The sequence below is a fragment of the Zea mays genome, chromosome 3 (assembly GCF_902167145.1).
Source record: "Zea mays cultivar B73 chromosome 3, Zm-B73-REFERENCE-NAM-5.0, whole genome shotgun sequence".
Taxonomy (NCBI): domain Eukaryota; kingdom Viridiplantae; phylum Streptophyta; class Magnoliopsida; order Poales; family Poaceae; genus Zea; species Zea mays.
This window is the reverse complement of record NC_050098.1, coordinates 204,467,408-204,480,760: the sequence shown is the minus strand read 5'-3', so window position 1 is coordinate 204,480,760 and position 13,353 is coordinate 204,467,408. Positions and strand designations below refer to the sequence as shown.

The 13,353-nt window shown below is 44.6% G+C and overlaps 3 protein-coding genes across 13 annotated transcripts in view; 1 reads left to right on the top strand and 2 right to left on the bottom strand.

Annotated features, from left to right (window-relative positions):
* Positions 1 to 425: 425 nt before the first annotated feature.
* Positions 426 to 7,209, top strand: LOC100283620 (uncharacterized). 6 transcript variants are annotated; one of them, XM_008674697.4, is made up of 7 exons: positions 426 to 1,090; positions 1,283 to 1,466; positions 1,635 to 1,906; positions 2,178 to 2,304; positions 2,470 to 2,554; positions 2,635 to 2,711; positions 2,810 to 3,036. In XM_008674697.4, exons 1-6 carry the CDS (start codon positions 724 to 726, stop codon positions 2,671 to 2,673), a joined length of 1,074 nt encoding a protein of 357 aa, XP_008672919.1. In that variant the 5' UTR covers positions 426 to 723; the 3' UTR covers positions 2,674 to 2,711; positions 2,810 to 3,036. The 6 variants fall into 6 exon arrangements, with proteins under 6 accessions (XP_008672919.1, XP_020405345.1, XP_035821769.1 ...); XM_020549756.3 differs by lacking the exon at positions 2,810 to 3,036 and adding an exon at positions 6,804 to 7,209 and having other exon boundaries at positions 525 to 1,090; XM_035965876.1 differs by lacking the exon at positions 2,810 to 3,036 and adding an exon at positions 6,804 to 7,077 and having other exon boundaries at positions 552 to 1,090; positions 1,638 to 1,906.
* On the bottom strand, positions 7,144 to 8,465 carry LOC100277507 (uncharacterized). Its single transcript, NM_001151042.2, has one exon. The coding sequence runs from the start codon at positions 8,404 to 8,406 to the stop codon at positions 7,372 to 7,374; it is 1,035 nt and encodes a 344-aa protein (NP_001144514.1). The 5' UTR covers positions 8,407 to 8,465; the 3' UTR covers positions 7,144 to 7,371.
* Positions 8,466 to 11,116: 2,651 nt separating this feature from the next.
* The window catches only part of LOC103651224 (uncharacterized), a 20,724-nt gene continuing 18,487 nt past the window's right edge, over positions 11,117 to 13,353 (bottom strand). For all 6 annotated transcript variants that reach the window (XM_035966415.1, XM_020550481.3, XM_035966416.1 and 3 more), the window contains 2 exons: positions 11,414 to 11,990; positions 11,117 to 11,332 (listed from right to left, as the gene is read on the bottom strand). In XM_035966415.1, the coding sequence (XP_035822308.1) occupies positions 11,295 to 11,332; positions 11,414 to 11,990 (615 nt within the window). In that variant the 3' untranslated portion in view covers positions 11,117 to 11,294. The remainder of the gene's footprint in view (positions 11,333 to 11,413; positions 11,991 to 13,353) is intronic.

Sequence of the window (13,353 nt, the reverse complement as noted above, 5' to 3'; positions counted from 1 at the left end):
GAGAGACGGTGAGATAGACGAGTCCCGCGGGTTAGGGGTTTTGGTTTTTTAGTTAAGTTCGACGATTTCATGCTGGCCCACGAACTTAAATTAAAAACGTGGGTACCCACGTTTCTAATACCTTAAGTTCGACGGTTGTGGCTAAGCCGCACGAACTTAAATTAAAAACGTGGGTACCCACGTTCTTCGTCAAACACATGAACTTAACTTAAATAAGAACGTCAGTACTCACGTTCTTAGTTTGCCCCACGAACTTTTGTCAATTTGTTATCGTGAACAGGGCCTAATACATTCACCAATGCGCAATAGAGGTTCCGTGGTGTGTTTCGCTTATTCGCCACCAAACATCCAATCAAACGGCCGGCTAGTACTCCGATCATGTGTCTTGTTGCCGAAATTAAGCAAGCCACACGTTCCATTCTTCCTTGCCTCGAGTGAGCTCATCCACCCTTTTTGTCTTTTCGCGATGCTCGCTTTGACCTCACCATAGCCTTTCCCTACTCGCTTCGTCACGTTCCCGCTTTCTCCGGCCTAAGTTGAGTGCGCAACTAAACTTCCTGGGCTGGGGGAGCTGCACGCCTCCATCCGGCTCCCATTGCCTAAATATACAAGCCATCCTAGGAGGAGGGGTAGTACGGTGGTGTCATTCTTTTTGACTGTCTCTCTCTCCTCACCTCAAGTCCCCGAACCAGTAGTGCACCAAGAACCACTCCATCCATCTCCATGGGAGACTCCGGAGGAAGAAGAGGACCACCTCTTCCTCGGCTGCTAGATCTCATCCCGGACGGGAAAGAACGGAAGGGGAGGGAAGCGCAAGACGCGGGAAGGTCGAAGAACAGCGGCGGCTTCGGGGGCGAGGAGGACGCGAAGCTGGAGCTCAAGCTCGGGCCTCCGGGTCTCACTCTCGTAGAAGAAGGAACGACAGCTACCGTGCCAAGAGATGGAGGCGTACTACAGCGAGAGACGACGACCACCCCGACCCTCTCGCTCGGGTGCTTCCCACGTAACCCCTCCAAGCCTGCGGTAGACGCAGCTACAGCTGGGACGAAGAGGGGGTTCTTCGACACCGCCGTCGAGGCCAAGACAGAAGGTACGTGCCTACTAGTAGCAGCTTAGCAGTAGTCTTGTTGTTTACTACTAGAGATCAGGAACGTAGAAACGAAAAATGCTCTCTTTCGTTCTGTTGCTCAAGGCTTTATGACCCTTTTGTAATTCTACTAGGGTTCATGCTCTTTTACCAGAAGAAGATTGTAATGACGATGTTCTGTTCTATCGTTTAAAGGCCGCGACGAGCGGATGGAGCAGCAGGCCGGAGCTGGATGTGGGAACGAGCTAGCACTGGACGAGAAGACGGCAGCCGCGGCCGCGAGTGAGAGACAGAAAGGGTCCTGCTGCCCGCCGACGCCACAGCACGCCCCTCCTGCTGCGACCGTGCACAGCGGAGCACACGTCCTGCAGCTGGGAAGGTAATGGTAGCCATTACCCATTATACAGATGCTCTGTTTTTTTTTTTTGGCTAGGTCAATGAGGTTTAGCTTTCTTGACCCAGAACTTAGTTCCCTTCGATGGAACAGTCATCTGCTATACTGCCTCACAGTCACAGACAGACTAACCGGCCCCTGTATCTGGCACAGAAGGCCTTCGGCTCCGGTTGTCGGTTGGCCCCCGGTCAGATCCTTCAGGAGAAACCTTGCTCATCATCATCATGGAAGCTCCTCCAAACAACCCACCGAGCCACAGAACAGCGAAGCTAGCAGGAAGGAGAAGCCTGCCTGCAAGAAGAACCCTCTCGTAAAAATCAACATGGACGGGATCCCCATCGGAAGGAAAGTAGACCTTGCAGCCTACGACAGCTACGAGAGGCTATCACTGGGCGTCAAAGAGCTTTTCCACGGTTTTCTTCAAGGTGCGAAATCAGCCAATCAGTTAGAACGAAACAGTTACTTGGATTCATTTTTAGAATTTCTAGAGATTTCGAGCTGTGGTGGGCCTAAAGTTATAGGGTCTGTTTGGTTCGCTAACTAATTTACCATATTTTATCTAGCTTTTCTATATAAAGTTAGTTTTTCAATTCGAATGACTAATCTTAGTTAAAAAGACAAAGTATAACATAGTTAGCTACGAACCAAACCCAGTAGTCTTCTTTCCTTTGACACCGTGTTTCTCCTATGTTGCAGCTCAAAAGGATATGTCTCCAACTGCTGGAAAGATATTCTCTCAATTGTTGGATGGATCTGGCGAATATACCCTGGTCTACGAAGACAACGAAGGAGACAGGATGCTGGTAGGGGACGTGCCGTGGAAGTAAGCTTCCTCTGTCATTTACGGTCCAACCGCACCCTACCAACAGAAAAACTTCTCTAAAACTGAATCGTCAAATACTGCTAACACTAACTTGAAGAATGAAATATAGTACAGGCCTACTTTGTTGCACCATCTGAAGCCTTCCTTTGTATGTGATCCCTGCAGTGTGTTTGTGTCAACTGCTAAAAGGCTGAGGGTTTTGAGGAGCTCGGAGCTTGCCAAAGGTTTGGTAGGCACAAGGCCACCTCAGGTGACGTCTGCTGCGGATTTCAGTTAACATGTTTGATTGCTAGCTCCAAGCTAAGTATGGCCTTCCTGTTAATTTTACAGATTGCGGTAGCTCCGAGAAGAGGACCACCAGATTGCTGAAAGCCTGAAACAGCGACAAAATTCTGATCATTTGGAATGTGAGCAAGCAAACTGAACCCGGACCTTTTGTGATGTGACGGTACTTTTTTCTTTTTGCCTGTAGAAACTAATCTAGTGAGATGAACTGCCATTTCAGATGCATGCCGAGGTCCTGGATATTTTGTAAATTAGGCTACCAATACCATGCGACTCGTTGCTGTAGAGTAATAATGTCCTGATGTAATTCAACATGGGCATTAATTGGACTTATAAGAGAAATTTCGCAGATGCAAGATCTACCAATGTAAAATTACCCGTTCTGTGCGACAGGTTTGTAATCCCAACATGCAAATCTAATGTCCAGACCACAATCGTTAGCACTCACCAATGCGCTAAAGAGAACAGTGACAGGCTAGCGTCATTGCGACATAGCATCTAAAAGAGTAGAAATTTCATGTGGTATTTTCAATTACTCGGACACACAAAAATTGGGAAAAAGAGCAAGGTGTCCACTTCAAATGTGGCCAAAAGTACCATAAGCAATAACAAACCACGGGAGCAAAGCCGTTGAGTGCCAGATTGCATAGTCATAAATAATTACATGCACCGAACCTGATGACACCAGCTGCCAAACAACACATCAAGTGACAGTGCTTATGACCGTTCATGCGAGCATGCCTATCACTTGAATAGCGGAACATTATTGAGGCCAAACTTCATGAAAAATTCAGCAAAGCAAGCTTCATCCTTTTTTGCACAGTTTTGACAAACACAACTTAAAACAACAGCTATAATTCATTTGAAACAATCTCCTGGCCAAGGAACCTGCTCATTTGGAGAGAGAAAAAACACACAAACAACTGGTGTACATGTTCAATAAACAATTGGCTGGAATTCCAGCAGCGTTCAATCCCTTCTAAACTATAATTCATCCTAAATTTCTTCTATCGAAGTCAGCCTGTAGCTAACATGAATCCCTGAACAAGGTGAACCTTGTTCGGCAAAGGACCTGACGAGTAGGGGTAGTTCACATAATTGAAACGTGATGTGTAACAGATAGCGTTAAACCATGTTTGTTTAAGTCCAGCCGTAATCAAATACCACACTGAAAACTGATACTAGCCTATTTAAATTTATTACCACTGTCACTCCAGTATAAATCATTACCGTTGTCATTTACGTTACACTTGGTGAACCAAACAGGACCAAAATGTATTCTCATTGCAGGCCAGCAAATTAGCACATTATTTACATGTTCTTGAGAACGTTTTATCCTACAAATAATTTATAGACAACTTCAAAATACAACTTCCTCTTGTCAGCAGAATTGTATTGAAAGAACCAAGATGCACAAGAGAAGAGTGGATTAGGCTTCACTAAATTTGCTTCAGTAAATTTAATTATAAACTCAAGCATAACTTCATCACTTATGTCTAATAGTGTGATTAATAGTTTTGCACCCTTAGTTTCAATCCCATTCTAGCATGAAAATTCCAGAAATATAAATACTTAAATTGAATTGATCACATATAAATACGTAAAGTAAAAAAACAATCAGGAACACCTCATGTTTTCCCAAGTATCAGAGAGTCGGCACATCCCACTAATTCTTGTTAGAGCATCCTCTCTCTTTTGGTCTGTGCGAGGACCAAATGCTCTCTACGAGCTGGTTCTTTGTCGCTCTGGCAAGATAAACCTCTCACAACCGTGTACAAAATTGAGTTGGGTCATACACAAGCTCTCAAGGTAATCAACGCACCCTCGATCACCACCTAGCCGTCTAGGTGATACCGATCACCAAGAGTAACAAGCACTAACTCTCACTTGACCTGTTCAAGTCTAATGAGAATGGAACAAGCTACTCAAATGCACTAATGAGGTCGTTAATCACATGGTTATTAACTCTCAAGTTGTTCACTAGATAAAGTCGCTTCCCCACTCTCAAGTGGTTCCTTCAACGATTTAATAGGATAAGAGATCTCATATAGTTTAGTCGAGGGTGTAAATAGCCTCAAGAGATGAACCTAGTTGTTGCACCCCCATCAGCACAGTCGAGGGCACCAGACATATCAGGTGTGCACCCACTCACTGCACCAGATACGATGATGCCTTCCCAATGGCTAGTTTCTGAAGCTAGATGTTACGTGGGTATCCGATGCATACACCGGTGCCACACCGAACTCGTCCGACAAGTACAACCTCGAATATATGCTTGCAAACCTCTGAGTAACCTGCCCGGTGGTACACCGAACACGTTCAGTGGTACTTGGCATCTCAGACACATTTTACATCCTCTCTAAGTACCGTATTTAGTGCCATGTCCGATGGTACATCAGACACATTTTACATCCTCTCTGAGTACCGTATTCTAGTGTTTGAGACCACTTGTGTAAGCCCTCTAAGTGCCATGTCTGGTGCATCACACCCGGTACACCACACACATCGATGTTAGTGTTACACTCAAACGTAACAGGACACACTCTTGTTGCGGTGCTACTGCAACACGTCCAACTCACTTGTTCTGGTTGCTTTTCGAGTTGGATTTTGTTTCAAACTTTTTATTGGTTCTCTTGGATTTACCTATCACTAGTTTTCACAAGTGTGCACCATCATACATAATTAGACTTTTCTAAGTCAAGCTACCCGTTTCATGTCCCCTTTATAGTACGGTCAAAGAAAAATAAAGGTCCTATCACTAGTTCACTACTCTAAGTGTACAACACCTCTATTGACCCTTTAAACTAGTTGATACTTAAACTTCCCGACAAACCTTTAAAAACTGACAATTGATTTCCATCAATAAAGGCATAAATACCATATAAGCCCAATCATTCACTATTATGACCTAATTTACCTTGTTTTTGTAAAACCAAAATGGGACCTAGATGCTTTCACATATGACTATAAATCTCAGTAGCAGAATCATATGCTCTCCAGAATTTTCCTTCTTCTATGCTCTGCATTCACATACAGGAGGCAGCTAAACTCAAGGATGGTATAATGAGAGTATCTTATTATTAAGAAAAGTGACCGTAACATACTCAAAATGGACCACAGATCCAATATTCTATGACAAACTTTGCATTTTCTTATACTCTCTAATAGCATTCACAACATACTACTGCTGTTCATTATAATGTCAAGAAGAAAAGTTAATAATGTCTTTAGCTAACATTGATTCACCATCAAGACAAATCTGCAGTTTCAATAGAAGTCGAGGGTACTTTAACAGAACAAATATTTGGCATGCGTTTCATTTGTGCAGGAAATTTTGCATTAAAGTATTCCCATTCCCATTGATACCCCAGTTCACTATGCATCAGTTTACATATTACAGATTTGCTCATTGCCCAGGTGCATGGCACAAAGGATAAAAATGTATGCAAAAGAATACATGTTTCTTAACAAGTTCTATTGGCCTTCCTTTTTAATGGTGTATTGCTTCAATGTGAGAAGAAAAGGACAGTACCAATGTGATAGTAACAAACAATATCACTGATAGAAATAAAAATTTCTAGAAAAGTCGCACATCATCTCAAAGTAGCCTTTGCAATAGATGATTTCCATGCGCTACTGCTGAATTATTAGCTATGCGCAGGTAGGCACATCACCTATATTACTGACCAAACTGTTTCTAACCAAAACATGATTAATAACATAAGACACCCTAGCCGTTCTCTGATCTGGCCAGGCCATCATGTATAATGCACATCTCAGAGCAGCAGGGTTAATATTACAAGACACCCTAGCTGTCCTCTGATCTGGCCAGACGTAAAATCAAACTTTGGAATCCAAATGGGAGTCGCTGAATTGTTGTCAGTCAAGGCAATCAAGCAATTGACGGAACTACAGCCATAGAGTAATTTTGGTCAGACTGGAAGGCGATAGCATTTTGTCAGGCCGTGTGCACCTCAGCTTGCCTCGCCAGCAAGAAACGAAAGATAAAAATGTGTTTGGACTCCTTGCCTTGTTCAGTTTTTGTGCAACTGAGTTTTCCCTCACTGACCAAGGTGAGACAAATTGGCTCACCGAAACGGGCAAGGTTTGCATGCGCAAGCTGAGGTTTTCACCGCGGACCCAGGAGAGCCAAACTGGCTCTGGCCAAACATTGCAAATTATCTGACTTGGACTCTTTTAATTGAATTTTGCAGATGTTCAAGTTCATCGGACTTGAATTCTCAAGTAATTTTTGCTAGATATGCTTTAGCTCACGTGATGATCAATCATCGATAGAAGGTTCAGATCACTGGTAAGGACAGGACAGGACAGAGGAAGGTTCAATCTTTGAGTACTCATAAAAACTATCGAGGTACTCGTAAAACAAGGTTTCAGTAAACTCTATATCAAGGATTCCAGGGTGAGTTCAGAGTACCATGAAAAGTTTCTGTAATAACTATGCTGAATATAGATTATAGAGTATATATATGTCTAAATCTGTTATGTCAACCACCATAGCTAAACCAATACAACTATGCAAGGAATGCCACATTGTTTGTAAAATCTTATTTGAACCGGTGGCGGATGTAAACAGGTAGAGCTAAGCAATCATCCAAGCCAGCACAATTTTTTGCACAAGTGCATAACATATATACTACTACAAAAGTGAACAACTGTAGAACTCTGAAAGACAACTTAACAGTCACCTCGATCTTGCATACTTGCACCAAGGCACCAAGCAAAGCTTCCCACAAGTTCATCAAAGCTAGAGCCTGGGGCCTTTCATTCGTCCTTCTTCTCGAGGCTGGTGTTGTTCAGCCGCTCGACGGCCAGTATAAGCGCCTGTGTACCGAGCCCGCCCTCGCCGTGCGCGATCAGCGACACGTACAGCTGTTGCGCGAGGGCGAGCCCCGGCAGCGACAGCCCCATGGCCTGGCATTCCAACAGGCAGATACCGAGGTCCTTGACGAAGTGCCGGACATAGAAGCCAGCCGCCATATCCCTCTCCAGGATCCGCTTCCCATACAGTTCCAGCGACTTGGACCCGGCTGCGCCGGTGGAGATGGCCTCCAGCCACTTGGCCACGTCCAGCCCGGCCTTGTGCGCGTACACCATGCCCTCCACGAGCCCTACCATGGTGGATGCGATGGCGATCTGGTTGCCCAGCTTCGCGCGCTGCCCCGCGCCGGGCCCGCCCATGTACAGCGCGTTTCCCATGAGCTTGAAGAGCGGCGCCAGGCGAGCAACGACGGCGGCGTCGCCGCCAGCGAAGATGGAGAGGGTGGCGTTGCGGGCCCCTCGGTCACCGCCGGAGACGGGGGCGTCGACGGCCGAGCAGCCGGCGGCGGCCGCGGCCGCGGCTATCTCGGCGGCGAGGGTGGGGTCGGAGGTGGTCATGTCGACTAGGATACCGCCTGGGGTGAGGCCAGAGAGGGCGCCTGTGGATGGATCGAGGGCGGTGGAGCGGACGTCGGAGGGGAAGCCGACCATGAGGAAGATGACATCGGCAGCCGCGGCGGCCGCGCGCGGGCTGTCCGCGAGGCTGGCGCCGCGGGAGACGAGGCCCTGGGTCTTGGATGCCGTCCGGTTGAATACGGTGAGAGCGTAGCCGGCGGCGAGGAGGTGGCCGGCCATTGACTGGCCCATGACGCCCGTCCCCACCCAGGCCACGCGGGTGGTGTCCGGAGAGATCGGACGCTCGGAGATGTTCGCTGCCGTGGACGACGACGACGACATGGCTGCTGCAGCGGCGGTAGCGGCAAGCGGAAAGGGCGGGCGGCGGCGGCGAGTGAGGAAACGGGATATGCCGGCGAGCATTTGGGGGCGGAGTAGCTGCTAGATATGCTGCCCCTGTATGCAGGTGAATTGTCGCAAATGCCCTCTTCTGGCGCGTCGCAGTAGCAGATAAGGCGGCGTGAGGTGGTGAGTACTGAGTACACTCATTTTCCTTTTTTTTTTGAACCAGCCTTTCTAGCTTCTATCGGTCACTCTCTTGAAAAGGAGCCAGTGGGCTTTATATCCATGGGCCGTATGGTAGCCCATCGCCAATCTGCATCAACCAAACTCGGCAGTCCTCTCCCGCTCTTCTCTGCTTGCTAGAGCTACAGCTAGCTGATCGGTATTTCTATTTTACTTCAAACCGTTTTGGTTCCTTCTCATGGTATCTTGTGTTGATTGGATTGAATCAGATGCCTTGAAGTGTCTTGTGTTTCGAATTCGAGGTTTCTATGGACACTCGAGGTAATTTAGGTCGATTCGGGTTTACTGGTGCCTGACTGTTCTGTACCTAATTGGTCTATCCGATCTGTGGAGGTAAGGTGCAGTCTTGGTTTACTCCGGATGTCCTAGATTACTCGATTCTCCACTTCATTTTCGTGTCAACCAGTTAGTTTGCACCTTAGAGTCTATAAAGAAGTGGGTCTGTTGTGATCCTGGGATGGTAGTGTGGCACCGATTTGTTAATTCAGATCTGTTCATTTTGCCATGACTATTTGTGGCTGGTATAGTCTGATTTGGTTCAAACGATTTTGTTATTTGTTGGCAGGCCTCATATCCATGGTAGCTCGTTTAACTAAAATATGATAGCTCTTTTAGCTCGCGAGCTGTCTCGTTAACAAACCGAGGTTAACGAACCGAGCTAGGATGTTAGCTCAGCTCGTGAAAAAAAATCAAACGAGCCGATCCAAACTAAACCGAGCTGACTATAAATCAAGCGAGCCGAGAAGCCATGAATTTCGTCCATCACTACTTCTAGCATGGCTTTTATATCATAATTTCCACAAATAAGGTAACTTATACACATAACTCTTTTGTTCAGAATAAAAAAAACTATACGCAACTTTTGCAGTAAATTTGTGCATGACATGTTCCCAGCTAATTTCTCAACATAAAAAAATTGTTCCTAGTACTGTGTGTGTTCGGATATGGCCGCATGGACTGTGTGTGTTCGGTCCAGAGAAAAATTGAAAAACAGAGGCAGACCGGCAGCAAGAAAACAGATAGACAAGAAAACGACGGCCTTACTTGTTCCAGATCATCCACGGAAAGTCGAAGGCAAAAGCCTCGTCCGGTTGTTGGTTTTGGTGTCCACATGGCCATGGGATGGCGGCGAGTCAGCGACCACAAGCCCATAGGCTGTGATCAAAACAAGCGAAACCCCGTTGGGAGGTACGGAAGGGATTCGGTGAGTCCGCAGTCCGCAAGAGCGGGTCGTCGGTCTCGCGTCTCGGTCAGCCGATGCGGGCCGGTCCAAGCACCCGCGGGCTTCCTGGCACCTGCACGGCTGCACCTGACACTCTGACTAGAGATAACAATGGACCTTATTCTGGTGAATTCTTCGTTATGCTAATTTGGAACCCTATTTTCCCACATAATTTTTATTTTCCTAAATAAAATTAGTTCATTTTCTATTGAAAAAATAGAAATTCATTGAAAAAAATAGAATTCCCAAACTAGCACTTAGAGATACTTTTGAGACCAAGGAAATTATAGATAATTGGAGGGGTTAAATTTTCTTTATTATTCAATAAATAATTATCTTGTCAAAACACCTTTAGTTGTATAAATATGTTTATTTTGATATATACATAATGATTTTTTTTACATCTAACAATGTGTATAAGTTACAATGTTTTGAATTAATAATAAAGAAAGTGTGTTCTAATCTCTACTACAAGCGGGGACGAGAATTTATCTCTACAGAGAATGAAGATGAGAAAGAAATGTCCTTGACAAGTATACATGGAGATCCATCCACGCGAGAAAATTTTTAGATCACGGGAACGAGAAAAGCTGACGGAAAAATTGTTTATTATCCCTAGCTCTGCCTCACCTAGCCTGCCTGACAGGCTATCTCGAACGTTGGCTGTAATCTAATCCCATCGGTGGTCGATGGTCGTCCTTGGGTTTGTAGTTTGTTTGCGTAGCTAGCGGCTATCTCCAACGTTTCTGTTGATGAGAACCACGTCCGTACGTACACGTGCCGTAGCAACTTTACGTAGACTCTGAAGACTTTTACCTTGATCGGTCACACGTGGACTGTCCACTTCGGTCTCTTCTGTCTATCTACAGAGCATTATAATTAACCGGATTAGCATAAAGTCCACTTGATTCATCCGCACAGATAGAGACTAGGGTAGTGTTTGGTTCACCATGGGTAATGGTATCACAATGAAAATTAAAAAACGGTGGATTCCAAATCAATGAATGCCATTACATGATTTACTTGGTTAAATTTTGTAACACTTTTTGATTCCAATACACTTGTTTGTTTTGGAAACCAATGTAACGTAATAAAATTAAAAATGTGAGTTTTGTAACACTTTTTCAATTCAATACACGTTTTAATATAAGAAACCATTCAACATCATTCGTGAACATAAAAATTCAGTATTTACCATCGTTCAACATCATTCCCTTCGTGAACATTAAACAACATTCAAAACTCATAAAATTTCAGTTTTTACCATATTGAAAGGTACCGACATTCAACAAACCACATTGAAAGCTACCCACAGATACAATATCATATTCAACACCACTTGTGAACATTCAACAACGTTCAACATCATAAAAATTCAGTTTTTATCATCATTCACCGTCATTCAACAGCAACATATGAAGAACACTAAAGGTAAACAGATTGAGACCAACTAAACCAACAGCAACTTCCAAAGCTCCATCATTCAACATCTAGACCAGCACCTTCACTTTGACCTCTTTCTCTCTCTCCTTGCTGCTTCATCTGGAATAAATGAAATAATTAGCGAATTAAACCAAGATCAAAACTAGCCATGTACATTTCTACAAACAAAATTCTAGTTACCACGTAGCATGTCGACAATGTATTCCCTCCTCAGTCGTTCTGGAAGTGCAAACAACATCCCCATTTGATCTGGCATCCTAACAAACACACCAGCTGCTTTGATAACTTTTGAGCCAGTAAATTCAAGTCTCCGGACCTCATTGATTGCCTTCTCTCTTAGCTTTTGTTGTGGATCCTCATCTCTTGCCTTCTCTTGATTGGATGCCTCACGATCCATAGCTTGCGCCATTTTTCCAATTGACATGGTGGCAACCTTGAGATCACCACTCACTTCATTGAACACATCAAGAAGCGGGTCACTTGATGAAGTCTTCTTTCCTTTCCACTCTTTCTTCCGCTTCTTGGAGCTAGATGATGTTGAGTCAACAGAACGCCTTGGTGTCTCTACAGATGTCATATCCTCTCCATCCTCTTCATCATTAGCATTTACACGAACTAACTCTTCTTCCAAGTTTTGAACAGCATCTGTCATGTCTTCCGCACCTTCACCTATGGCCATGTCCTTGGAATATACCATTGAAAGTTCATCATAGTAAGGAAAGGACACTCCATACAACCCTTTTGCATCTGGATTATTCTGTAAAAAACAAAGACACATTATTTTGGGACAGATGAGTATCAAAAAGGAAATAAACATTCCCTCCATATCAGTGCTTGTATAGAAACATCATTTACACTTCTCTAGTTCTATGGCAAGAAAAGATGCCCAATATAAACATAAATGGAGAAACAGAATATTCTGAACCAGAGGAAACTAAGAACCATCTACAAACTGCAAAGCTTCGTTCCCAAAGCTTATCTTCCGCTGAAATATTTTATCTGCTATCTGTAAACGTAAGTTTTTTTTTGACCGGGAAACTGTAGGGGAAGCCCCTACAGCAGAATTTTATTGCAAAGGAAAAAACGCCATAGGACAAAACTATACAACAGGCATCTCCTGTGAACCTAATAATCTGATGCTCTATTTTAACTTTGAAGTAAAGCATTCATCTCGATCTACTCAAAAGCACACATTATAAGGACGGCATGTTCTATGGAAGACTGAAATAATCAAACAAGGTAGAGTGCAATTTTATGTTAATCCACCCACAACTCCATGGTACCGGTATCCTTCAATTACATATTTTGTTCAAGATACTACTCGATACTACAAACCTTAGATATTATCATATATATGGTTGCATTGCATATATTAAAATAATTTCTGTAGCCAAGCATAAAGTATAGTTAACTATTGGTGAAACTGTAGGAAACGGGTGACGCCTAAGAGGGGGGTGAATTAGGACTTCTAAAACTTTTACTAAACTAGGCCACAAATAAATCCCTAGAGCAAAACCTATGCAAATAATCAAACTAGAAAGTGCAATCTAGGTTTTGTCTAAGTGTTGCTATCTCTATCGCAATGGCTAAGTTTCAATCTACACTAAATAAGTATGCATACAAGATTGAAACTTAAATGCTTAATATAAATGCGGAAACTTAAAGAGCAAAGTAGAGAAGCAAACTCTCATGGATGACGCCGGTATTTTTACCGAGGTATCCGGAACCACGCAAGGTCCCGACTAATCCTCGTTGGTGCCCCTACGCAAAGGGAAGCCCACGCGAGGGCCAAGCACCACGGTTGAGTAACTCCGTAGAGAGCCGCGGGCCTTCTCCACGCGCAAGTGGTGCTCCGCTTCCGGCTCCTCTCGGACGCTCCCCGCCGTCTCCACTATCGAGCTTCCGGCTGAAACGCCGCGGGCCTCGTTCCCTCCGGTACACGGTGGCGGCCGTGACACAAACGCGGTTGTCACGGTCTCGCAAGACTCTCGCGCCACTCGGTACAATTACAACGACTCAAGCAAGAGCCGAGGGGTTGTGTGGTTTTACAAAACTCACTCAACTAACTAGGGTTCTCCTAGAGCAAGCGCTAAAGCGGTCTAACTAACCTAAGCACTTCA